Source organism: Vicugna pacos, chromosome 5 (genome assembly GCF_048564905.1).
Source record: "Vicugna pacos chromosome 5, VicPac4, whole genome shotgun sequence".
Taxonomy (NCBI): Eukaryota; Metazoa; Chordata; class Mammalia; order Artiodactyla; family Camelidae; genus Vicugna; species Vicugna pacos.
Genome location: NC_132991.1, coordinates 45,669,070 through 45,696,966, shown reverse-complemented (window position 1 = coordinate 45,696,966; position 27,897 = coordinate 45,669,070). Strand labels below are relative to the sequence as shown.

The 27,897-nt window shown below is 42.2% G+C and overlaps 1 protein-coding gene across 8 annotated transcripts; it reads right to left on the bottom strand.

Moving 5' to 3' along the window:
• On the bottom strand, window positions 1-27,888 carry CDCA7 (cell division cycle associated 7). Of its 8 annotated transcripts, none has more exons than XR_012072663.1 (12): window positions 27,766-27,888; window positions 24,726-24,848; window positions 24,072-24,308; window positions 21,254-21,490; window positions 20,870-20,947; window positions 19,695-19,898; window positions 19,206-19,343; window positions 18,195-18,344; window positions 17,666-17,802; window positions 3,548-3,733; window positions 3,081-3,189; window positions 1-1,483 (listed from the first exon to the last, which is right to left on the bottom strand). XR_012072663.1 is itself a non-coding variant. In XM_072961181.1 (10 exons), exons 1-10 carry the CDS (start codon window positions 27,784-27,786, stop codon window positions 16,727-16,729), a joined length of 1,356 nt encoding a protein of 451 aa, XP_072817282.1. In that variant the 5' UTR covers window positions 27,787-27,888; the 3' UTR covers window positions 15,447-16,726. The 8 variants fall into 8 exon arrangements, 4 of the variants coding, with proteins under 4 accessions (XP_072817282.1, XP_072817281.1, XP_072817284.1 ...); XR_012072662.1 differs by lacking the exon at window positions 27,766-27,888 and adding an exon at window positions 27,613-27,749; XR_012072664.1 differs by lacking the exon at window positions 27,766-27,888 and adding an exon at window positions 26,931-26,950.
• Window positions 27,889-27,897: the final 9 nt, after the last annotated feature.

Here is a 27,897-nt window from a genome sequence, read left to right as displayed (position 1 = left end):
TCTTTGGAAAATATGACTGATGTTTATTTTTCTTAGTCTATCTTTCTCCATTACTTAAATTGCTTTTACATCACATATTTCTTTTATACTCTGAAAAAAAAAATCAGAAAGCAGTTATTTAGAAAACAAATAAAGCCATAAAGGCCAGGGCTGTCGTGATTTTTCAGAATGAAGACAGAGCCTCCCTCGGCCAGACTCATTTCTGAATTTGTGGGAGACGCACATTACCCATGCCATGTTTTCCATACATTGTGCACATTGTCCCCCTTCCCAACGAAATCAACAGTTTTTACCTCGCGGTTGAAAGGCGTAAGTAACATGGAGACCTCATCCTCCTGCCTCATTAGGAAAACATCCAACCCAAAGAGGTCATAAACCAGAGCAGTGTCCAGCCCGGGAGGGAAGTGGATGAGAGAGGAGCTGAAGGCATGCCCGTCTCAGATCCCCGCGGCTCTGGCCTGCAAGTTGAAGGGCTCCGTCGAGGTGTGTTGCTGTGTACGTGCCAGGTTCTGTTTATTTCATGTTCTGAATGGTTCCTTTTTAACCTACCCAGTATTTATAGCCCATAGAAACTCAGAGATGAAAGTTTTTCCAATGCGCAAAAGCCACAAATGACAAAATCTTGTTAGAGTGACCGAAGCCAGGAGGGCTCTCAAGCCCGTGTGTGTGTCTGTCCGTCTGAAGCCCTGTTCATTACGACTGAGCTTTTCTGGGCTGGTCCTCAGTGCAGAATGGGTGACCCTAGGAAACCGTTGCGACCACTGTGTTGTGAGCTGAAGGAGAGCCATTGAACACAACAAAAAGAATGCTTCAAGGACGCATCGCCACACAATCAGAACCACGCCACGGGCTCTGATGGCTAGGAGGTGACAGCAGGAGCGACACAATTAGGGACAGGAGTGGTTCAATTTAGGGGGAAAAAAGCCAACAGAAGTATGCTGTTTGCGGGACAAAGAGGCTGAGTTCTAAAGTACCCCCGATAAGCAGCTTCCACAAAGAGCTGACCATGTGCCTGGAGCAGATGGCCCTGTCAGCCACACTCGGACCTGGCGCTCTAAAAAGAGTTCGGGGGCAGCAGGCTTGCCGGCGAGGGAGAGCAGAGCTGCGTGAGGGTGTGCGGGTGCCCCGGCGTACCAGAGGCAGGCCGGGCCAGACAAAGCCGCGCCTGGCAGGGCTGTGAGCCTCCAGCCTGTGTCTGCTCTTCTGCTGCCTCTTCCCTGATCTCCCCTCCCCACCACTCCCAGGTTGATGCATTTGGAAGTGATGAGACAGTTCAGAATGCCCACATCTCATTCATTCAGCCATTTTGGTGACAAAGCTCAGTCAACCCATCAGTGGACGCTTTTCCTCTAGACAGAAATTCTTGGAAAATAAGAGCTTTATAAACCTTTGGACGTACAGGTTGGAGAGTGCTATGTCTCCCCTAGCAGGAATTAACGATGCACAGGATACCCTCAGCGACAATGACTCATATCACGGAGAACTAAGGGAAAGCACAGATGAAGAAAACAAATGGAATGAAATATATGTTAAACCAAATCGTCTTCCTGGGCTACGAGGCCCAGGTTAATCCTTTATAAATATGTTCATGACCCACTCACGCCAAATGAACCTCAACTAGCCTTTGATGGGCTCATGAGGAAACTCTTTACCACTCCTGGGTCGGGGGACATGGAGTTCAGGGGTGGCAAAGATCCAATTCGACATCCTCCAAACATCGACATCGTTGACTTCTGGGAGGGCTCTGGGTGCAAAATTTTTAACTTCTCTTGCAGTTCTTGCGGGAAAGTCTCTTTAAATGTGAGAGTTGTGCGTGATAACATTAGTGAGAGGAATGTACATGCATCTTTTAGAAAAGATAAACCCCGCAAATCTTAGTTTTAGGAAACAGACTTCCCATAATAGCAAGCACAAGAGCAGTCTGGCCTGGGAAAAATATAGACTTTTGAGTGCTTACGGATTTACCACTCTGTAGGCACTCAAAGAACGGTGTGTTGGACTCAGAGCTTCTGAGTATGGTTGTGCAGTTTGTTGACTGAACAAATCTCAAATAAATTATGATGTGCAAGCTAATCTACCACAAGTCGATGAATGTTTACTTTGGGATATTGTTGTCATGAAGCCATGTAAGTACCCGCTCTTCTGTTCTCTACGTCCTGACTCAGGTATGATGGCACTGTGATGCCTTCACATGCCTTACCTTTGTCTGCCCAACACCCCTAGAGTCCGTTTAGCACAAGCACTAGGCTGTCTGCATGCTGTCACATAGCAATAAGCTCACCAGCCTGCCCCTCAGTAACAGTTATGATTATTTCCAGGCACTGAATTTCCACTACATGCCACGACTTGTGCTAAGGGCTTCCCAGAGGGTGTTATTTAGTCCCTTACAACACAGAGAGGTTGCCTGGTCTGAATTCAAACTCAGGTCTGTGTGACCCCGGAGGTCACATTCTTCATACAGTGCCTGTTGGGGCCACCCACCTCTTCCCTCCACTCCTCTGACCTGCCGTCTGTTCCCACGGAATCTGCATAGTTTCCCACACAGGAATGCTGCTTCCTGTGCCTCAAATGTTCTCCCATCACCGTTCCCCTCCTAAGGCCTCATCCTTTCAGTTCTCAGCTCCAATATCACTTCCTCCAATAAATGAGGTCTCTGCCTCCCCAGCACTTCCACCACACAGACCCTGCATGTGAGTCTGGATGTGTACTTGTTCAATGTCTGCACTGCGGGCCCCACAAGGCAGGTCCGTGCCTGGTGACTGCACCACTGGGTGCCCAGTGCCTAGTGCCAGGCACGCGGGAGGGCTTATTAACATTTGATGAAGGAATGAATGGCCAAGGAGGGCTTCAGCAAGGCAGATAACACTCCTCTTCAAATTGCTTCTAGTTTAGCCGCATGTGATTCTAACTGTGAAGAAGACTCACAATTGACATTGAGTCCTTCCTTCAAAAATCATCTTCTAAGTACCTATCGGGTGCTTCAATCAGTCTCCCCAAAACAGCGCCATTGGTGTGGTGGTATCATGCAAGATTCCCCAGTCTCCCTGTGGAGCCCTGCCTCCCTTCTGCTCTGGTCTCACCTCATCTTGACCCTGGTACTCCTCCCTCTGCAAAGAGGGCATCTTGACTGTCCCTGGGTGATGAAATTCCAGCCTCATGTCCGCAGGGTAGCCATCTTTCCTAGGTTCTCTGGTAAAATGCAAGACTGCTCACGATTTTTAATGGTAATGTGACTCAGTCCCACCACTATTGAGTAAGTACAATATTACTCATTAGTTTCGTGTACAATGATCATATTATAGTGATATAATACACTGTGACAATCTTGATACTTTCATATGACAAGCCAACAAACCTGACAATCTCATTTTAAGGCATCTGCAATTTAAAGAAAAAAAATGTACACTCTAATGTCATTGCATCCTCCCCATGTGAGGAGGGGCTGAACCCACTTGGTGTACGACATTCTGAGATGCTGTCAGAATTTCTCAAAGTTAAACAAAAACCCTCTTGGTGTTACAAGTGAGAAGACAAAAGCAGCCACTACCTGAATAGATAGCTGTCACTCCAGACGACAGCCTGCCCGCTATCTTGAGAGACGTTGCTTTGGAAGGGGGATGCTGTGCTGAGGCTTCAGCGGGCATTTCTGCTGGGTACCAGATTCCAGCCGCCGGTAGGTGGGAGGCCCTCATCTGGCTTGGCTGGTCCCTCCTTGGCAGGCATGGTTCTGTGACTGGGGAACAAAGGTTACCACTGTGACCTGACATAGTAGCCCTGTTATGGGGCAAGGCTAATATCCACCGTATACATTAATCCAGAAAACTGCAGGACAAAGATGTGTCGAACCACACCTCGTCAAGGTTTAATGTTCCCATTTAACTCAGCTACTGTATTTTTTTTTTAATTGTGCCTGCCCTCAGATCAATTTATTTTCTGGCTTTTTCATATATAGGCTTTCAATCATAATTAATTACTTACATCCTTAAAAAAAAAAAAAGAAAACAACTTAGCTCCATCCTATAAATAGAAGAGCAAAAATTCTGGTTAGTTCTGAGCCTTCAGAGGAGGAAGAAACCCCCAGGAGCTTGTAAAAACAAAACAAAACAAAAAAAAAAAAAAAAAACAAGACCATAAACCGTGTTTGCATTAGAGCAGGCGCCAGGCTCAGCGGCTGGTTTTGAAAGCGCCGAGCAGAACCCGCACCTCGGCAGTCAGAGTCGAGCCCCCAGACCTGATGGGCAGCCTGTGTCTGAAATCATTTCCCAGCCTGAATAAGAAGCTCCGTCTTTCCCAGGCATCAGATTAGTGCTCCTCCGTGACCCCAGCACGCCGGCAACTCCACGTCCCTGAGATGATGCTCACCTTTGGGAAAAGAACGCTCTAATCTTGACCGCGTTCCGACGGCTGCAAGAATCCACCCCCCACCCCTCACCCCGGTTGCGTGTCCTTGGTCTTTTTTTCTTGTTTGCTTTTGTGGTCTGGGTACACTGCTCCTCTCCTGCCTGGGTGAGGGAGCAGCGCGGGGCCTGCAGGGCTCCCTCCCTCGCAGCCTCATCTGGGTAGCGGGCTTTTTCAACCCCCAGTCCTTCTTCACAGGTAGGAAGCACATCACAACTCATTAGTAATTTACTGCTACAGTAATTTTTATAATTACTGCCAGGAGGCCTCATTAAATTTGATCTAATGAATAAATATTGTATTTTTCAACGTGATTACCAGAACAGCTTAAGCTGAGTGCCATAAACAATTATTTTCCTCACTACTCAGGATGTCGGTGACTATTGATTTTTATTTCATAAAGAATTTACTGTCGTAATACCAATATAAATGACTTCAGGAATAGGCAACATCCCTCGTGTCAATTCATAAGCAACATGCAACCCCCGAAACAGTCAAAGGGGAAGGCTGGGAGTTGGAAAGAAAAATCTGTCTGGAATAGAGGTCTGCTGAGTGTTTGTGGCCCAGGTGAGGACTTCTGCTTGTGAACAGAGATCAAACGTGTGATTCCTGGCATGTGGGTAGCAAGCTCCTGGGCTGAGCAGTATTGCCAGCAGCTGATTTTTGCATTTTATAAAATAGCTTCAATAAATTCTGCTCAGTTACACACTTCCCAAGTAAAACATGAAAATCAGGCTCTAACTGGGGAAACTCACACCAAAATCTAGTTGTTCATTTGTGTTACGTCACTGCCACTGAGTATTTTGTGCTTTCCTGCCCTTTTTAGGGGGCGAGGGGTTCTAATGTCATGTAATTAACTAGTGCGATGGATACTTTCCTGTATCTTCTGCTTTCTATTCCACTGGATACCCCATCCTCTTCATACCTAAGCTACTGTGAAACAAACATTAGGATTGTATGTGACTTTTATTTCTCTTTCTGTAACCAAAGCAGCAATTTGCTGCCCCAGGTGCCCCTCACTTCTGCTTCTCCTGCCTGGCTCACTGCTCTCATCAGACCCCTCTGCCACCATTCTCAACCCTGGCTGCACATTAGGCTTATGCAGGAATTTAATTTTATTTCACTTTCTAATGGAGGTACTGGGGATTGAACCCAGGACCTCGTGCATGCTCAGCATGCGCTCTACCCCTGAGCTATCACCCCCCTCCCCGTCCCCAACAGGACTTTTAAAAACATGCTGATGTCCAGGCTGGGCCCCAGAGATTCTGTTTTAATTGGTGGGGGGTAAGGCGTGGCTATAGCTTTTTTTATTTAAGTCACCAGATGACTCTTAACGTACAGCCAGGGTCTAAAACCACTGCCCTGGAAGGTAAGTAGATGAAGGCAGGAAGGTTAGTGAGATAGCAGCCAGAGCTCCACGCCCGGTAGGTGGTTGTTACAGGTTAAGCTGTGTCTCCCCAAAACTCACGTGTTGACATTCTCACCCCCAGTACCACAGAATATAACTGTACTGGACTAGAGGTAGGGCCTTTCGAGAGGTAATTAAGGTAAAGTGAGGTCATGTGTGGGCTCTGTCCTTAGAAGAGATTAGGGACACAGGCACACATGAAGTGAAGACCATGCGAAGGCAGCATCCATAAGCCAAGGAGAGAGACTTCGGAAGACAGCAACCCTGCCAACACCTTGATCTTGGACTTTCAGCCTCTCACATTATGTGAAAATAATTTGTTTAAACCACCCAGTCTGTGGTGCTTTGTTATGGCAGCCCTAGCACACGGATGCAGTCGTCTTCACAGATCGTGGAGCCCAGTGGCAAAAAGTAGAGATCCTGGAGGTAGACAGCTAGGCTCGGAGCCAAGGCCTGCCAGCTACCAGAAGTATATGGCGCCTTGATGTTCTAGTTACCCACTGCTGTGTATCAAATTACCTCAAAGCTCAGGGGCATAAAACAACACTTTGTCACATTCATGGATTCTGTGGAACAGGAATTTAAATAGGGTATAACGGGGGCAATTTGTCTCTGTTCCACAATGTCTGGGGCCTCAGTTGGAAGACTAGAAGGATGAGGGCGACACATCAGCTGGAATCCAGCATCATCTGAAGGCTTGTTTTCTCACATGTCTGGTGACTTATGCCAGCTATTGTGTTGGCTGGGCCCTAAGTTGACACCATCAGCCAGATAACATACATGTGGCTTCTTCATGGAGCCTGGGCTTCCTTACGACATGGTGGTTGGTTCCGAGGGCAAGGATCCACAGGGAGAGACACTGTAAGAAGCGTTCTACTGTCCTAAACCCAGCCTTGTAAGTCATGCAGCAGTGATCTTTGCACAGCATTCTCTTCACCAAGTCAGCCACAAAGGTCTGCCCGGCTTCAAGGAGTGAGGAAATAGACTCCAAGGCAATGGGAAAATGGCAGTGTTCTGGAAGAACAGGTGGGACCAAAACACAGCCGTGGCCACACTTTGGAAAATGCAACATGCCACACTTGGACAAGTTTCTACCTCTCGGAACCTCTGTTTCTTTACCTTTAAACTAGGATTATGTAAACGAACTCATTTGGTTGTTGTAAGGATTAAAATGGCAACTTTAGAGCAGAGTGCCTGGCACACAGTAAGCGCTCAGGAAATTCTAGCCGCTCCTAATATCTGGGGCCAGTGTGCTTATTCTGGTCAGACCTTGGGGGATGATGAGGACGTGGGGGAAATAGGTCAGGAGGTCAACAGGTAGGTTCTAAACTTGATAAATCAAGAAGTATCAGGAAAATTATCATTTAAGATATGGAGGTTAGCCCTCAAAAGTTACAAAAACTGGAATTAAAAGTGGTTGCCCCTAGAGAGTAGGACCGGGGTTCTGGAGAAGTGGGAAATGGCATTGTTACTTTTCATTATGAATCCCTCAGAACATTTGATTGTTTTAACCAAATGCATGTGTTATTTTAATTTAAAAACAAAAAGGACATGTCAAAAGTGGCTATCCTATAAAGAAATTACTGTTGCTTGTTATTTTTATAAGTGTACTTAAATTGATGTTTCCTAACAGCGAATCATTATTACATAATTTAGATATTAAGATAATGGAAGGATAAAAATTATATGATGAGTATGATCTTATGTCCACATTCAGCACTCATGAGTAATCCAATTCTTAACCATGGTTACCTGTGAGTGGCAGGATTATGGGTGGTTTAAATTATTAAATTCCAATTGTATACAATAAGTAATCAAAAGAAACTTTATAACCATCAAAATATATCGAACAAAAAATAAAATAAGTAAGACTAAATTTTAAAATATAATGAATATAAGCTATTCCCCCACATCTCTTTTTTCTCCTCCCAACATATTAGTCAGCATTTTAAAATGAAGTATTATCCATGGTTAATTTAAGAGCAGAAACTTCTTGCTAACAAGACAGTGCTGAAATCCTTATATCAAGAGGGATGAAACTAAGGAGGGTCTTAATGTCCTTCAGCATTTAGAAAGACTGAAGGTCAGAAAGTGACTGTTAATCCCAAAGAATTAGCAAAAGTGAGAAAACAGTTCCCTTAAATATAATAGTAACTTCAATACATAAAAGTGAGTTGTATTTCTCAATGTAAGCAATAAACAATCTGAAAATGAAATTAAGAAAATAATTTCAATTACAATAGCAACAAAAAGAATAAAATACTTGGGAACAAATTTAACCAGGGAGATGCAAATTATAAAATATTGTTGAAAGAAATTAAACAATATCTAAATGGAACAACATCCCATGTACATGGATTGGAAGGCTTAATTTTGTTAACATGGCAATACTTCCCATAATGAATTACGGATTCAATGAAATTCTTATCAAAATTCCAACTTCCAATTTTTCAGAAATGGATAAGCTGATCCTAAAACTCATATGGAATTGCAAAGGACCCCAAATAATCAAAATATTCTTGAAAAAGAAGAAAGTTGGAGGGATTGCACGCCCAATTTCACAACTTACTACAAAACTACAGTAATCAAAACAGTGTGGTCCTGGGATAATAACAAACGTAAAAATCAATGGAATAAAATTGGGAGTCCAGAAATAAACCCATATACCTATAGTTAATTGATTTTCAACAAGGGTGCTAAGATCATCCAATGAGGAAAAAAGGAGTCTTTTCAACAAGTGGTGCTGGGACAATTGGATATCCAAATGCAACAGAATGAAGTTAGACCTTTACCTCACACCCTATAGAAAAATTAACTCAAAATGAATCAGACCTAAATGAAAAAGTTAAAACCATTTAACTCTTAGAAGAAAAACATAGGCATAAGTCTTCATGATGCTGGATTTGGCAATGGATTCTTCGATATAACACCAAAAGCACAAGCAACAAAAGAAAATAATTGATATTGAATCCTATTAAAATGGAAACTCTTGTGCATTAAAGAGTACAAATCAAGCAAGTGAAAAGATAGTCTGGCAGTTACTCAAACAATTAAGAGTTATTATATGACCCAGCAATTCCACTTTTAGGTGTAATACCACAAATAATTGAAGTCAGGTATTCAAACAAAACCTTGTAAATGTATATTCATAGCAGCACTATTCAAATAGCCCAAAGTGAATACAATCAAAGTTATCTATCAATTGATGAATGGAGAAGTTATGGTATATCCATACAATGGAATATCATTTGGCTATAAAAACTATTTCAAGGATGAACCCTGAAAACATGGTAAATGAAAGAAGCCAGACACAAAAATCCACATGCTGTATGTTCCCAAACATCCACGAGACAAAGCACCTGGGTTCCTATGGGTTGAGGAGGCAAAGGAAAAAGGGGAGTGACTGTAGTGAGTACCCAGTTTCTTTTGGGGGTGATGAAAATGTTCTGGAGTTACACAGTGGCAATGGTTGCACAACATTGTGAATGCACTGGAAGCCACAGAATTGTACATTTTAAAAGTTAAAATGGTAAGTTTTATGTTGTGTGAATTTTACTTCAATCTTTTTTTTAAGTTAAAAAAGAGTAATAAAAAGCTAAACACTAGGCAAAGATACAGCAAGCTTGATATTAGGTTGTTTCCAAAACTCAGTTTTCTGACAAAACAAAGTTGCAATAGAACTTTGTTCTTTCCAGGGGCAGCCCTCTCCAATTCCTAAGGACCCCACATTTCACTTTGCTAAAATCAATTAATAGAGTTCTTGGTGTCTGCCCTAATCATCCTTTTCTCCCTCCCCAACACTGAAAAATAACATAAATAGAATCTCTCTCCATAATTTTACTTAGTCATTTAGTTCAGTAGCATCTGTTTATCATGATTTACAAAAACTAGACTGGCAATGAGAGTTGCAGGAAGCATTTGCATAAAGGAATTTGATTTACATATTTTTCTTCCTCCAGGACTAGGATACTCAAAATGGTCAGCTCTTGGAAATTCAGGCAAACTCCAGTGGCGATTATTACTTTTTTTTTTAAACCATACTGGATGGTCTCCAACAAGTAAGAAACATTCACAGCTATTCAATTTAGAAGACAAACTTGAGGACCAGTTTATTAAAGAATGTGTAATCAAATAAAAATAAGAGAACACTGAAATACTGGTTCCTACTGATACGGCTTGCCTGCTAACTAAGCATGCAAAAAAAAAGAGGATTCGACTATCTGGGCGTAAATTCTCAGAACAGTCTGACCTTTGGTGTTTTAAATAGGAGAGAAAACCATTCTCTACATCTTTTTCTCTGAAACTTTAAGGCTTAGTTCCATGTTCATATATGTGAGTATTTTTCAGAATTCTTTATATAATAAAATTAATTATATTTATCTCTCCCATATATATAATTAAGTAAAAAAGGCAAGATAAAGAAAAGTATGTAGTGAGTAGGATACACTCATTTCTCTGAGAAAGCAAAAGGGGAGCACAAATATATATATATATATATATATATTTGCTTATAGTTTTGAAAATCAAAGTGCAAGTCATAACTTTTTTTAAAAATGTTGACCTATAGAGGGAGAGAAGGATCAAGAGGAAAGATAGGAATAAAATCTAGACTCCACCAGAAATACCTTATTTTGCAAGCTTGACTTTAGAAATACCTAACTGTTTTACATCATTACAAAATTAAAATCTAATTTTTTAAACAGCAGTCTTTAAAAGCAAAAGCAAAATAAAACTAAAGTAAATGCTAATATATAATTGCTTACATATGAGCACATTTATGAGTTGTGTGTATATATAATATACAGATCAATATGAAAGAAAGAAATGTGTTTTGAAAACAAAACACTGGAGAAATGGTTGATTCCAGTTTTGGGGCAGAAAATGTATAAGGTGAACCTGGAATATTTTGTCTAAGCAGAAAACAAAGGAAATTATCAAAGACCACTGGGGTCAGTCATATCAGAAGGAAGTAGGAGCCTACATGACAAGTCTCCCAATGGGCCAAAACTGTGCATTAATAATAATAACTGCTATGGACTGAAACTTATCAAATATTTGAAAAATCCAAGAGTTCATATGATACTTAAATAAACAACAACAAAAAACTCTTGGTAGTCACCATTAGAAGATACTAGAGAACTAATTTTTTATTCTGAGAACAGGTTAAAAAAAAAAATCAAGTCCTTGCCTTCTCTTGCCTTCTGAGATGGCCCATACTCTATGGAATGTGCGTCTCCCTGAATAAATCTACTTTCACTCTTAAAAGAAAAAAAAAATCAAGTCCTTAATACACCTGTTATGTATAAACTCTACCTAGTATAATTAAATTGTTGATATGGGGAAAAATTTCCAGTCGATTAATGAAGAGGGAAAGAGAGAATTTACAGAAAATGTTCATCGGTGGCCACTAACTACAAAAAGGGAGCAAACAGGATAATAAGAGTCTTCTGATGGCAGTACACAACACTATAACGTATTGTTGTTGCATTTGAGTCAGATCAAGCTTCTGGATCTAACAGAGAAGACAGAGAACATGTTAAATGACACCATGGGGTTGCAATTAGTAAAATGTGAGAAACTCTTCAGGAAAAATGGCTGTTTTTTTTCCAACAAATAAACAGCAAGGAGAAAAAAGGGAAGGGACCCTAACAATTAAAAGATTTTTAATAAATAAATGAATAAGAGTTAGAGTCCTGAATTCAAATAAAACAATTGTATAAAAATAAGGTGAGGGGTAGGATAGTTAAGAATTTGAACAGAGTGGATATTTTATATCAAGGAACTCTTGTTAACTTTATGTAAGTTTAATAATGATACCTATTTTTTAAAGTCATTATCTTTTAGAAATACTTGTGTATATAAATATCACATAATGTCTAGGATTTTCTTCAGAATAATTCAGTGGACTGGGAGGAGCAAGGGAGTATGGATGAAACAGGATGGGCCATGAGCTGATCATTGTTGAAGTTAGTGATGGTAAATGCGGAGGGGCGAGGGTCTCTTCTCTCTTACAGCTACTATTCCTAAAATTATCGTTTTGTAGCTCAATTTGTAGTTCATTTACAGCTCACTAATACAAATTCTTTACTCAGTAGAATAGATGTATTCTTTAAACTTAGCATGATGAAGTTGTATTTTCCCATAAAGAAATAACATTATTAGAAATACTTAACTTTTGATGACGACCAATGCAGCTTCATAGCAAGTTAAGCATCATATCACAAAGAAAGATTGCACCTCACAGGAGTTAATGCTGGGATTAACCAACAGTTCAACGTTGGGATCTACCCATTATTTCTCCTCCACCATAACTTTAGTTCTCTCCACCCAAATGTCAGGTACTTTGCTGCCTAGGACCCTCAACTCATCTTTTGATAAATATGTAATAAACATTTGTTGAGCACCTATTACATGATAAGGGTATTTGGATCAAAGATGGTCCTGCTCTCAAGGACTTCAGTATTACGAGGGGAAAAACTGAAACAAACAACTGTGGGTGGCTGGTAATATGCGTTATGATCAAGATATGTAGCCAGGTCTACCAGAAGTCCTCAGAACAGTGCTTGGTTCTAAGCTCTCTTCTCAGGCTAGGATGGCAGGCGTGGGCTCTTGAATCTTCACAAGTGACTTAACATCGTTGAGTCTCCTCATCTCTAACATACCTGCTATGAAAAGCTAACGTACATACTTGTCCTGAGCACTGTATCTGGTACCTAAGAGGTGCTCAACTAACTCAAGTGCCCCTGTCCCTCCTTTGGTAAATATTTACAATATTGGATTGAGAACCTACAATATCAGCAGGTTCTCTCACCTGACAATAAACACTTTCAACAAACTACCTTAAATCCAAGGCACAGGATTACATAAAACAATCCTATTTCGGGGGGAGGGTATAGCTCAAGTGGGAGAGTGCATGCTTAGCATGCACCAGGTCCTGGGTTCAATCCCCAGTACCTCCTCTAAAAATAAAGAAATAAAGAAATTACCTCCCCCCTACCAAAAAAGATACTCAAAAAACAAAAACAAAAGTAAAAAAACCCAATCCTATTTGGCCAGCTATGCACATTTGTGGTCCTACAGGTTGACTTCACCGACAGGGAGCCACGCCTTCCATTCTGGTGTCTAGTCAAGTAGCTTACCTCCTCTCTCCCCATCCTTGGGCTACACTCAAGTTCACCTAGAACTCTGGGCACTTTAGATCTACAGACCAGCTCCACACTCTCCAGAACTCTCAACTCCCTACCATTCTTCATCCTTATAACTAAGTGTTAATGCATTTTTCTATATATCTATTTTAACCAAAGATTTAGGCAAAACAATATTAACTATAGCATTACTCATAGTAGCAAAGGATTGTTAACAACGCAGATACACCTACGTCACAATGCTTCCGTCATTCACCTCTCATGTCATCAGTGGGCATTTTATCATCTCAGTACCACGAGAAGGGTGAGTGCAGTATAAGACATTTTGAGAGTAAGTGTGCATACATTCACAAAACTTTTACTTAGTGTTGTTCTATTATATTTTTAGGTATTACTAATCTCCAACTGTGCCTGATTTGTAAATTAAACTTTATCATAGGTTTTTATGTCTAGGAAAAAATGTAAGGTATCTAGGGTTTGGTAATATCTGCAGTTTCAAGCATCCACTGGGGGTCTTGGAACGTATCCCCATGGCCAAGGCGGGAACCACTGAACCACAGTCCTAGCCCCTCCTGTCTCCCTTTTCCACATAAGCCATCACAGCCGGCTTGCCCCCAAGATGCCCTTGTTCTCACAACACAACCTGGTCAACCATCCCCACCTCTGCTTCTCTGACTCCTAAGGCAGGTGAGTTCAACTTTCTTAAAAAAAAGAGATTCTCCCTGGAATTCTCCACTCTAGCTTGGCCACTTTAGCTCTGTGGCGTTAGACGTTTTTCTCAGCTTCTTTGGATTTAGTTCATCCATGAGCTCAATAAATACGCACTTTACATTAACATGAAATCACATTTACTCACTTTTATTCCCTCAGGACTTGCCATCACTTCCCTCTCCAAGCCTAATCCTCTCCAGCCACGCTCCAAAGCACTGAACCTTTCCACCATTCCCCTGGTGTGTAAATAATTTAATTTTCTACCTGACCTTGAGCCATCAGGATCTCCCTCCTTTTTTTTCCTAAAAGCAAAATAAAACACAACCCTCTTCTGCAGCACCTTTTAACTACTGCCTTTGCCCCTCCTATGAAACCACTTAAGTCTATCATAGTTTCTATTTCATTTCTCAACCCCTCAGTAGGTGGAGGTAAAGGAGAATACCATCTCTACCTGGGGGAACCCAGGTTGGAGAGACAAATATAAAGGCAGTTCCTGAAGCAAGAATATCTCAACTACTTTCCATGTCTGGCTGTCCAAACTTAAGTTCTCTCAACTCTAAAGATGGTGCATGGAGCTTTGCAGAGGTGGGGGCAGGGGGAAGTAGAGGCCCAAACAGTCAAGGCTGAGAAGGCAGACCTGCCTATCAATGCTATGCGATGCCTGCTAATGAGAAAACACCAATTGCTTTTCCTCTCTTCACTCCTACAGAACACTACTTTTAGGTTTTTGTCTTAGTTCCTGCCCTAGACTGTAAATCCTTCCAGGGGATAAGGCTTCACAACCAACTGTTGCTAGCAGTATTTTTAATGAAAACCATATTAGTTCCACTTCGTATTAAAACATTGGTTAAAAAAATAAAAAAAAAACATGGGTAACACCAAAAAGGTTCCAAACAACGACCAATTTTGACTAACTCCAAAACCATAAGCTTCCCAGTTGCATCCCTTCAAAGGGATACAATTTGGGTTAAGAGTCTAAGAGTTTAAAAAAAAAAAGATTCTAAGAGTTTATGAAAAGAAATATCCATTTTTTTTGGAGCTAGATAGACTAGATTATGTAACTTCATTAACCTGGCCTTCTCCCCAAATGAATACATATGGGTAAACACGGTTTCTCAGCGAAGTCTAGAGCAGGAGTCAGCAAACTTGCTGTAAAGTGCCAGATTGTAAACATTCCAGGCTTTGTGGGCCACTGTATCTTATCACCTGCTTTCTTTTTTTAAAAAAAACTCTCTAAAAATGTAAAAAAAAGTCATATGGAATTCATGTGCCTTTCAAACACAGGCTGCAGCAGGATCTGGCCCACAGGCTGTAGCACAGAAACCCAGGTCGTGAGAATTGGGTACGAAGGCTTTTGAACCAGGCCTTCTTTATCTTTTGGTTCTCTCAGTCCTGGAACCCGACTCAAGGCACAGCATGCATGCCTGTAAACAAATACCAGAATGGGTGATAAAAGCAAGCCAGGTATTGTGAAATCGCTGTTGGTTCTCGGGTTGGCAAATGGTCAAGGAAAAGGAAACGACACTGTAAAACTTCATGAGCCTATATTTTCTACCTGGTGATGAAGCTGTCTTAGTTGATCCTGATCACAGCTATTCGCCATTCGCCACCAAGCGAGGCCCTCTTCTAAAAAGCAGGCCCTCGACCGTCAGAAACTGCAGCCAAAAGGAGACTGACTCTAGGAAAGGCAGAAACTGTCTTTTGTTTAAGTAGGAGGAAAAAATTAGGATTCAGTGCAGTAAGATTCAGTATCAAAGATTTAAAAAAAAAAAAGGCAGACAAGGTAGAACACAATGTTTTATTATTAAAATAAAAAACTTTGTATAAAAGCATAACAGATCAAAAGCTCTATTTACAGTTATTGATTCAAGGTCCAATTATGCACCAAAATACTGAACGGGCACAGCTACTGGCTGCACATGCAAAGCAAAATGAATACACACACACTTAGATTCCACTTCTACCAAACGATTTGATTTATGCCAAAACAGGGGAAGGGAGAGATGACACATGAAATCTGCCCATAAGCTAGACTGGCAGAGACATTACGTTAGCCAGCTGTTGAAAGTCACCCTTCTCCAAAAAGGCACTTCTCAGAGTTATAAAAGTGCTTCAAACCCTGTGCCTAGCTTACAATTTCTTCACAAAAGCAAGAACAACAAAGACTTGTAGATGAGTATAAGCATCAATTTTCCATGCAACGTAATCAAGAATTTATTTGAAATACCTTATGTTATGAACTGAAATAAGCCTGGCAACTACAATTACACTGAAGTTTTATTCTGTGAATTCAAATCGGCCTGTTCCTGAAGCCTCCATCCCAATTCCCCAGGATGGCTTTTCTACAATGATTTCAAGTGTAGTATTGCCCACGAACCTTTGGGTCATGACCATGTGGACCAGATGCACATGATGAAACAAATCAGCAGCAACTAAGTCTCAGCAGTGACAACCTGTATAATAAGAACCATACACGGAGTATTACCAGGAGAGGCCTCCAATGTCCTATGCTCCGCTCGCCAATGATCACCTAATGTTTCCACATGGTTTTAAGACTTTTGTGCCTTGATTCTGTTAAAAATGTCAACTAGTAGGAACACTAAATCAGACCTACTGTTTCCATGTAAGCAAGTTAGATGGTTATTCTCTGGAATTCGATAGATGTAGTTAACACTACTACTGTGTTTTTAAGTGCTTGGTTTTATGGGTGGATTCCAGGGCTATTTCAACACCAATTAAATCAAACACGCTTTCATAAAATTGTCATTTAAAAGAACTCGGAAACTAAATGATGGAAGAGAACCACTGGAAATAAGAGGGGGGTGGCATGGGGTGAGAGGTGGGGAAAGAAGCAAAGGGAAACTGCAGGAGGGCAGAGTACAGCCCACACTATACCTCTGCGATGCCCAGACATGCACTCATGTCTAATGAGATTAACCTGATGTGCCTGTAAGACAGATTGATCATCAAAATTCTTAATTCAGATTTTGATCACATGACAAAATTGAAAACTTTAACAAGGAAGATTTGTGAAGTGGAAGGCAGCTAGCAGATCTTCCAAATATTATGCTTGCATTTCAAACTCTTGTTTTAGACTGAAAGAGAAAAGGGAACATGTCAGGATAGGATTTTCAGCCAAAGAATTCTCTTCTAAAAACTCCAATTCAAAATGATACATGCATGCCAACGTTCACAGCAGCACTATTTACAATAGCCAAGACATGGAAGCAACCTAAGTGTCCATTGACAGGTGATTGGATAAAGATGTAGTGTATATGCACAATGGAATACTACTCAGCCATAAAAAATAAAATGCCATTTGCAGCAACATGGATGGAACTGAAGATTGTCGTACTAAGTGAAGTAAATCAGACAGAGAAAGACAAACATCATATGATATCATGTATATATGGAATCTAAACAAATGACACAAATGAACATATTTACAGAACAACCAGACTCACAGAAATAGAAAACAAATTTACGGTTACCAAAGCAGAAAGAGGGAGGAGGATAAATTAGGAGTTTGAGATTAGCAGATAAAAACTACTATATATGTAATAGACAAACAACAAGGACATACTGTATAGCACAGGGAACTACAGTGTATCTTATAAGCCATAATGGAAAATATGAGAAAGAACATATTTATATATGTATAACTGAATCACTCTGCTGTACATCAGAAACTAACACATTATAAATCAACCATTCGTCAATTAAAAAAATTTTTTTAATTATCTTGAGAGCTCAATTCACTCTTTTAAAAATGTTATGCTCAAGTGCACACATCGTAAGTGTACGCTTGAACCTCTACACACACGTACCCAGGAAGGTCATCATTACCCGGATGAAGGTGTGTTTCCAATGCTCCCAGACTCCCGATGGGCCCCTTTCCAGTCTATACCAGCACCCAGTCCCTGACTTCTACTATCTTTTTATTAAGATACAAAAATGAATGACTATAACATTTGAGTGTGGAAGGGAGAAAATCCAGCCCTACCTTTTCAAGTACGCATGGACGTTCCCAAAGCCATGGTACTTGGCTAAGTACACGAGCACCCCGGTCGCACACCGCCCATCTCGCTGCCGACAGAAGCTACAATTGCAGATCCTGCGACACGGTGGGCAGTGCCAGTTCTGAAGCAGAAGCGTAAAAAAGGCACCGTTAAACCAAACCTAACACCCCCTTACTGATCCACTCCTGTTTAACCTCTAAAGTGGAGATCATCCATTGCACTTCTGTCTTAACACAATTAATATTCATTAGCCATGTCTCACGTTCTCTTAGGAAATCCTGCAGAGAAAGTTACACAGCAATCAGCAGGGATAAATGAAGAAGTGACCTCCCCCTGGACAGCCGGGAACCGCGTACTCAGCAAGGACTCACATCCATGCAGCACCAACACTATGAATTCACCTGCCTTCCTGGGAATGAACGCCCCACAACACTAAGGACTCCACCTCTTTCTGGCCCTGTCAGCTCCGGGCTGACCTTCCAGCTCACAGGACTACCACCTGAAGCCACCTACCGGGTCTAGCAGAGCATCCCGGACTTCTTCACCGTAACGGTTCCGGAGGCAGGGACCACAGAACTGGCCTCGAACACCCCAGCACTCTGGGTTTCTGCAGTTTGTCTTGGTATCAATAGTTTTTTGGCGGCACTGATGACAAGTCGATCCCTGCAAATAAGAAGAAAACCAAAAAAAATGCATTTGTAGAGGAAAATGGCATATTTGAAGAACGTCCTTCTTTGTGGGGAGAGTCTGACATTTTCTCCTTGAATCCTATTTCACATCTATGTACACAGGTATTTGCCAGGGCAGGAAAAGTATCTCAAGCATGATTTCATTCAGTTGCCATACACAATAGCTGCTGTTATAAAAATATGAAAAGAAAAGATCTTACTATGCAAAAAAACTGTGCCCAAGTCCTTTTTATCTTTAGCGCACCACCATATCCCCATCGCCATCTATGCAGGTACACATTAATAGATGTACTTGCTGGGAGGAAGGGTATAGCTCAGTGGTAGAGCACATGCTTAGCACGCAAGGGGTCCTGGGTTCAATCCCCAGTGCCTCCATTTAAAAAAAAATAAATAGATAAATAAACTTAATTCCCCCCCCAAAAGTATGTTGAATGAGTCAATTTCTTTTTTTTTTAATTTTTGAAATGTATTTAATTTATTTGGGGGAGGGAGGTAATCAGGTTTATTTATTTATTTTTAGAGGAACTGGGGGCTTGAACTCAGGACCCTGTGTATGCTAAGCATGCACTTAACCATTTGAGCTATACCATCTCCAATTTCTAAATTAAGAGAAAAGATTTATTTAATGCTACTGAAGACTTACTAAGCAAATATTACTACTGCAAATTTGCTAAGAGGGTTAAATCGCAAGGATGTTACAGAACTGTCTCTTCCTATATACAAAAAAAAAAAAAACACATAGGGGCATATCCCATATGTTAAGACCGTTAGCACATTAGCAAAACATCTCCCTCACAGATGTGTCCCTCTGCAGACACCCTGCAGAGCCACTCACCAGTGACCGGTTATAGATCTTGTCTCGAGAGCTGCTGCAGATGTTTTCCAACTCTTCCTCCGTGATTTCCTCCACTGGGCGAATGATGTGGGGAAGGCTCATGGATCCGGGGCGACGACTTCGGGGCACGTCATCTTCCTGCATGACAAGAACCAGGGCACAGCGTGTTCTTACGGGCTCTCCCCAGCTCTGAATCTCAGATACTTGCTTTGTAACTTTCACAGAAAATTCAACCTGGAAATTGTCCTTAGAGCTTACAGAAGGGGCAAGTCATAAGGTTACTAAGGATCACAAGACATCAAGGAAACGACTCCTACATTTAAGAAAAGCCAAAGAGAACTTTTGATTCTGTCGCCTGCTACCAAGAACCATCGAAAAAAGGTGATGCGACATTAACAACTCTGAGCGGTTTAAGCGTTTACTATGGGTCACTGGGTGCTGAGGGATCCTGCGCCCACAGAAGAGCCAGCACAGAAGGGGAGAACTCACGTTCATGTAGCCGTCCACGGGCTTCCTCTTTCTCACCAACATGTACTTATCCTCCTCCTCCTCTTCCTCCTCCTCCTCCATGGGTAGGGCGCCAAGGGACCGAAGGACCCGGGACCTTGACCTGGTGAGAGGACGAGCTCTCCGCTCAGGGTTTCTCCTGCACGCAACACCTGGGAATGTTCGCCTCCGTGGTGTCTTTGGACGCTGGACAAAGCAGAGGATAGCTCAAGTGGCAGAGCGCATTCCGAGCATGCACAAGGCCCTGGGTTCAAACCCTAGTACCCCCTCCAAAAATAAATAAATAAACCTAATTACCTACCCACCCCACCACCCACCAAAAAACTCACAGAGGATGGCCCCATTTATTCTAGAATGAGAAGTGGCAACTTCTCCTTCAGCAGGTTTTCCTTTAAGTAAAAGGGGTGCTGCGCTTTCTAACTGTCTTCCTCCGTTCTGTAACATATGGAAAATGAGCCCAGAAACAATACAGCCATTGTCATTTTGCTTTTGTTAACACCAAGCCTGATGTCTCTCAACTGAGAGATGATCTGTTTATTCTTTTACTTAATAAAGATGTAAGAACATATCCCATGTTCCAAAAAACACACTCATTGTCTATAACGCGTAAGAGAGAAACGGATATGTGATTTTCTTTGTTCATCTCCTTGCTGGCTTCTTTCCTTTTTCCTCAGGGAGAGGTGGGGAAAGAAGTCTTTTCTTTCATACCACAGCAGACACACAAATTCCCAAGCTGCACCAGCTTAGTCCCTCAGAAAATAGTCACATTATTAGTATATGACTTGGTTAAGAAATTGTTTTTTTCTTTCTTTTTTCTCATTCTCAGATTTTAAAAACAGCAATCACCATGGAGGAGGAATGTGCCAATGCTGGAGGACACAGGAAAAATAATTTTCGATCTTTATTCCCTACCCTTGAGGAACGTAGTTTATTTGGGTGGGAAGGAGAGAACCAATCAGAAGGCGTTTGAGCCCCACAGGGCACAGGGGACCACTACCCACTAGGGGTGCAAGGAAGAGGTCTCAGAGATCTGTCAGAAGGTTTCCTCTACGTCCTCTTAAGTCTGTCTGTAAGACCACACAAAATAATGAAATTGGACATGACACATCTCCCCTAGACCTGCCCAAAACACTATACAAACAAGGATGTGCACTTACTGGACCGGGGCCTGGCAGGGAACGCCTTCCAGGAAAGCAACCAGGGAAGCTTTCTAATTCTGACATTAGTTTTGCAAGCTACAAAGGGAAGAAATTAAACAGAAATTATTGGTTTAGAATAAGTGCTGAAAACAAGCAAATTCTGGAAACCACAGCAGTACATCTCAAAGAGTTTCTGATTTCCCCTATACATTTACCAAGCCTCTAACAGACTGAGAAAAAAGAAAAGTTGGTTTAGGGAAAGAAACACATTTTAAAGCATACTTTAAGAAGACTTCAGAGCTACAGTGAAAAATAATTCTTAGGACACAGATATGAGGAACAAGGGGCTTAGAGAAAAGCTGGGAACGGTTAGTTCTAATCCACTCAAAGTCAGATACCTACCATTGCTTTGTTTTGCTTTATATTTAAAGCCCTTTTCTCCAAAAAATTCATGCCATTTTCATCTTCTGAATCAGAATTGGAATCGGTCACCAAATTCTCTGACGGTTCAGGGGCTGCTGCCCTTTTGTTGGCTGCCCCCCTAGTGCTTCGAGTTGGAAACTTCATGGCCACGCGGAGCTGTCCGGAGAGTCTGCGCTGACTGCGGGTCCTACAGCCCGCGCCGTCTGCCTGCAGCCTCTAGTCAGTCAGAACAAGTCGGGCATTAATGACTTGTTGATTGTCGCACAGGTTGCACCAGTGTGACTACAAAATCCCTTCTCAACAAAAGACACTTGCAGCAAGTACATTCTCATTGAACATTTTAATTGTCAAGCTTAACTGACAGCTCTGGGTAACAAAATCAGGAGCTACAAATAAATACAACAACCTGAGTGGCGTTTAAGTCGGGGAGCCTACCTGGGACACCTTGTTATAAGCCATCTTCACAGTCCCTAGGCCAGCGGTTCTGAGCCATTTTTCTAAATGCGAAAATCCCAGCTCCTTTTTTCATTTCTTTAAACATAGATCTATGTGTATTTTTAAAGAATTCCCACAGGGACAAATAGGTGTTCTCTCATAAACGCGATTTCTTATGGCACTATTAAACTATATTAAAGATGTCTCAAAACTCTTACTCTTTTAAAAAAAACTGTAGTAAAATATACTTAACATAAAATCTACCATTTTTAAGTGCACAGTTCAATGGTATTAAATACATTCACATTGTTCGGCAACCATCACCACCATCCATCTCCGGAACTTCCTCTTCTTCACAAACTGAAACTCTATATACGTTAAACAATTACTCCCCATTTATGTCTCCCTCAACCCCCTACAACCACCATTCTACTTTGTCTCTGTGAATTTGACTACCACACTCTGTAATCTACTTTTTTATGCCTAAAATAAAAATTTCAGATTCCGAAAGTAATACCAAAATCCGTCATCAAAATTGTATTAAAGTTAGCCATTGGGGAAATGCAAAACAGAATCACAAGGTATCACTTCATACCCACTCGAGGAACCAAATCAACAAGTCTGGCAAGGATGTGGAACCCGCATACACGCTGGAACATACACTGGAACCCTCATACACTCTGGCAGGAGTATAAAAGGGTGCAGCCACTTTGGAAAACTATCTGGCAGTTCCTCAAAAGGTTAAACATATGTATATGACTCAAATTCTACTCCTACCTATATACACAAGAGTATATGTCCACACAAAAACTGGTACATGAATACTCATGGCAGCATCATTCATAATAGCCAAAAGGTACAAACCCGAACATCCATCAACTGATGAATGGATTAATAAAATGTGGAACGTTCACACAATGGAATATTACTCAGCCATAAAAAGGTATGAAGTACGAGCACATGGAATAATCTTGAAAATATCATGCCAAGTCAAAAAAGCCAGTCACAAAAGACCACATGATGTATGATTCCATTCATATGAAATGCCCAGAATAGGCAAATCTATGATAAAAAAATAGATTGGTGGTTGCCAGGGACTGAGGGTGTTGGGAAAACATACACTGTTAGTGGGTACAGGGTTTCTGTTTGAGGTGATAAAAATATTCTAAAATTGAGTATAGTAATGATTGAAAACAAACAAAAAATGAGAGGGAAAAAAAAATATCACTCATAAAGTCCCAGAAATGGAAGACCCATTTTTTAAACATTCAAAACTTTCTTAAACCTCCACCAATTTTTAGGACTCTTCGTGTACTTTTAGTGTGCATGGATTGAAAGAATATAAAACAAGAAACTTTTATAAGTTCCTAAGCCTTTTAACTGACTGGCATTTTATCAATCACAACAACAGCATCTACAAAGAACTGAAATATCGCCCAGAAACGATTCAGGTTATAATGTTTGGGTCACAGCCAGATTTGCAGACCAGCCCGTGCCAGTAACTCCAATAAGCACCGACTGAGACCAACATCACCTCTTAGAGGAAACTTTACATTACGATGAGGTTAGACAGTGTTAAACACTCTCTGGCCAGGCGTTCTCACTTATGTCAGTGCCACTCAAGTGTGGTCCCAGGCAGTGTGGACCCGTGTCAGACCACCGTGAGCTGTAAGAGCATGCACCTGACTGCAGATCAAGTTTCTTTTGTCAAGAAAGTCTGGCTAAGAGGAAAACGTGTGCAGAAGTAAACAGCATGCTCGCGGACAATGGGAGGTGCGTCAGCGGCAGCAGTGTCCTGAGCAGGACAGAAGCTAAAGATCAGACAGCATGCACAGGAAAAGTCAACGAAGGAGCAAAAGTGGAAGCAGGCAGGGCCCTAACTGTCATTATCTGCACTCAAGCTCCTGCACTCGAGTTTATCACAGGCCTTCCAGATGCAGACACAGATCCACTATGGGAACCAACATTTACCAAAGGCCTACTCTACGTCAGGCCCTAGGCTGGACACTTGAACTTAAATGTAAACGGAGCTCATCTTGAGGACATGTGTGCTTCCTCTGATTAGGCTGGATTTCTGTGGCAACAGAAATCTGTAGGTTGGCCTATTTTATCTAACCAGTTTCCAAGATTTTCAGAGTCTACAAAAAATGTTCAAGCTTTACAAGCAGAACTACATAAAAACTGCTTTTAGACATGGGGAAAATACTATTAAGACTTTTTAAAAAAATCAACAAAATCCCCCTGCATGACTAAAATGAAAATCTTAAGGGGAAAAAAAAAAACAACACTTTCTTTTAAAGCAAGTATGTCATGCCTCTAAATGTACCTTATTTCTTGATATTGGTGAAACTCTCAAACTCACCATTCCATCTTGTATCTCACTCTCTGAGAAACCGCAAAATGATTCATCATCAGAGTCGGCATGAAAAATACTGGCCAGTTCGTTAGTGACATCTGGCCTTGGTTTCTGTAAAAATCCACAATGGTCTAACACATCTTGCACCTCACTTTCTGAAAAGCCGCAGAAAGATTCATTATCAGAGTCCTCATAAAAAACATTTGCCAGTTCTTCACTGATATCTGACCTGAATTTAGGTTTCTGTAAAATAAATAAATAAATGTGGTTGTGCATTTTTTTCCTTTTTCAAGAACCAATTTTCCATAAACCGTGCAGAGAGCAAATCACATTTACAAGTGCACTACAAGAGAATAGCTTTTGTTACGAAGAAAAACGGTTCAGAGGTTTACAAATGATTTCTGAGTTGTTATGGCAAATCATCAGGCACGTTAGGTTAGGCGACATTTCAAAAGGATAGAATAAGTAGCTAATCTACCTCCAACAATTACTACCTAGAACCACAGCAAAAAGTGAAGTGAAATTACAGTGCATACTGTATTTTCATAACGGCTGTATAGAAATGTAGGCAAAAAGCAAGCAGTTTTAATCACGCACAAAGCATTTGGGGCATTTTGAGCACTGCAGACTCCACTCTGTTTATTCTCAGGCAGCACTTACTGTGTTTGCAAAATTATCAGAAGCAAAGCTGTCACAACTGTCATCAGAGGATGACGAGGTTTCCATGGAAATCAACTTCATATATCTGAATTTCTTGAAGTTCTTTACTCTGCGGTCCTTTTGCTGCAAATGGAAAAGGCAACACTACTAAGTGGGATGCTTCCTGCAGTATCTAAGGAAAGACATCGTTTTTGAGTTTAGTAGGTTCAAACGGCACAGGAGATACGTCCATTTTTTATACCTTATACAGAAAAAGGAGGGTTTGCGTTGCTACAGAAAAATTTTCAAAACCAGGTAAAATCCTCAAGAGATCCCTTTGAAGGAATATTATAATGACATCAGTTTATTCAAATATCTATAAAGCTACCCTTTTACGCACCTTAAGAGCTCCCAAGATCTTAGCATTACATTGAGTTCCTAAGGAGTTAAAAGCTAAACCCCTAAAATCTGCCCTTAAAAAGAAAAAAAACAAAACTAGACTATAGTTTTAAAAGGAAATTTCAAAAATACAAAATGGTAGAGTGATTTCTCTCCCTCAGCCAAAATCAAGCTAATGAGGTCTTTCTGTGGCAGCTTTGGGCTATGTACTGTGATGCTAATTTCCCAAATTATGAAAACTGGGCAGCACCTCTACTTCAAGATGACAGGTTTTCAAACAGGCATTGTGCCAATCAGGAGGGGTAGGGTGATTTCAGCACAAGTCCTTACAAATCAAATATATCGACCCAGTGAACAAATGGACAAGGAGCCAAGTTAAAGGTCAAGTAGTCATCCAAACCCAGGTAGAATGCCTTATCCCACTTTTGTGTGCTCTGTTAGGCTGGCGTGACAGTCATCTCTTTCTGCAGTCCCCCTTACTACACAAGTCTTAAGTTTTTAGAAGTCCTTTCACAATGCACAAACTGCCTATAGATATGAAAATGCTTCCTTCATTCACAAACACTGACCAGCCTGACACTGCTCATCAGAGTATACAATTGGTATTTACCGCATATAAAAAAGACAGCAGTTTTCTACCATTTCTTAACACTTAATGAGATTTCTTAAATGTTCAACGTATTATAGTTCCTATATTTTTATTTTCTGAAATATGGCCATGGAATAACATAAGTGATTCCTTACACTGAAAACTTTTGAGAAGGCAAGCTCTACTATGGGTCCCACAAAATAACACCAAGATGTGAGGTGTCGGGTGAACAGAACATTCTTTTTTAAGTCAGAAAAAAAAATTAAATGGTGATACTGGGGTTGTGAACCCAGGACCTTATGCACGCTATGCACGCACTCTACCACTGAGCTATAACCTCCCCCAGAACATTCTTGTCCTTCCTTCTCCACCTAACATTATGTACTGCAGTCTCTTGCAAATAAAATTATTTTCATGTTGATGGGATCCAATCACCCAGTGCTCCTAAATAGACTCCATTCAATCATCTTTGGAAGTTTCTGTCTTTTGTCCTTTTAGAGAGGCAGGAAAACGTGGTAACAGGTAGAGTTTCTCCCCATTAAAGGGGATCTCAGAAACTCCCCATTTTCCAGGTAAGGAAGTAAAAGACTCCAGGGAGGTGAAATAGATTGACCACGATCACAGGGCCGGGGGGGGGGGGGTCTGCAATCTCCTCAAACAGCACCACTCCTCGCAGCAGTCCAGGAATTATCACCATTTACTCATCAATCTACCTGCCAGCAGTCAGAGGACCCGGACAGCCTCAAGTGAGGCATTCTAGTGGAAGCTCTCAGGGAAATACTCGCTGGGCTTTTAACAAAAACGTTAGCACATGCCAAGAGGTAGTTACCAGGCAAATGTATATACGTTTGGAGGAAAAGAAAGAGAAAGAAGCAAGGCAAATGGTCATGTCTGAGATGGAACTTCTTTGGCAAGTAGGTAATAACTAATAAAATTTACTGGGTATTTTTTTGTGCCAGGCACTAAGCATGCTTTCACATTATGTTTAATTCCTTGCAACAAAGGTGCTATCATTATTTCCACTTAACAAATGGGGAAACTGAGGCTCAGAGAGGTGAAAGTGATTATTCAAGTCAGGCACCGTCAGATTCCAAGTCCAAATACAAACGGCTTTCCTCATCCCGAAAGCCCATGCCCAAGTCCATTCGGGAGGAGATTTGTCTCTGAAACCACGCCCTCATCGCGCCCTCTCTCACCCACCCCTGGAGAACCCCTGCCTCCCCACGTGGGTCCCTTACCCCTGATATTTATTTTAAGCATGTCACTCTCTTCCTTTTCACCCAACCCCCATCCTCTAACCTCTCCTGTGGCCGACCCTACACTCCGGTTTCCGTTGGAGCAAAAAGTAACGTTCCATTCAGGGTAACGTCCTGCTGCTGCGAGTGAGATCGGGGGATGGGGAGGGGAGTGGGAAACCAGCAAACGATCGGCGAACCGTTCAGAATACTAGGTCTTTCCATTGCCCTTAATCACCGCCTGGGATAGAGATGTTCCCCTAAGTGTGCGCAACCCAAGTTCTAAAGAGACAGATTTTCAAGACCTTTAAACTGCAACCCACCGACGCTCTGAGGTTAGAAGCGCCTGCCGGCGTTGCTGGAGCAAAAGCGGGCGGGTAGCGAGCCCAAGGACCCCCCACCCCCGACAGTGCGCGCAGTTGGAGAGGCGGCGAGACACCCACCCGCCCGGGGCTGCGCGCAGAAAAGGGCCGGGAGGCTGCAGGGCGGCGCTCACCTCCGCGCCCCGCAGACAGGGCTCGGCCAGCGGACACAATGAAGGACTGGGCAGCTCCTGGCTGCCCCAGCGCACGTGCATCTCGGGCGCACGTGGCCTGGGGCTCCCCCGTCTGCCAACCATCCTGCAACCCTCTCAAAAGCCTCCGGTGCACACGCCCGGCGGGGACAGTCCCTCGAGCCGAATTACCTCCAAGAGCACAAAATCTGGGGCTCGCATAAACGGGCGCCGCCCAGGACGGCATCCAGTTGATTAGGGCACTCCGCCGGCGGAGTTGGAGGGGTTCGGCCCGCGCCCAGCACCCCCCGCGCCCGCCCCGCCGCTTCGCCCGCCCAGCCTCACCCGCACGCGGCGAGCGTCCATGCTGGCCGCCGGCGCTCGGAGCGGGGAGAGGCGAGCAGCCGCGCGCGCCGCCGTCCCACAGCACAGGAGCCGCAGCCCGAGCCGCGCGGGCCGGCGGGCGGGGCGCACAGA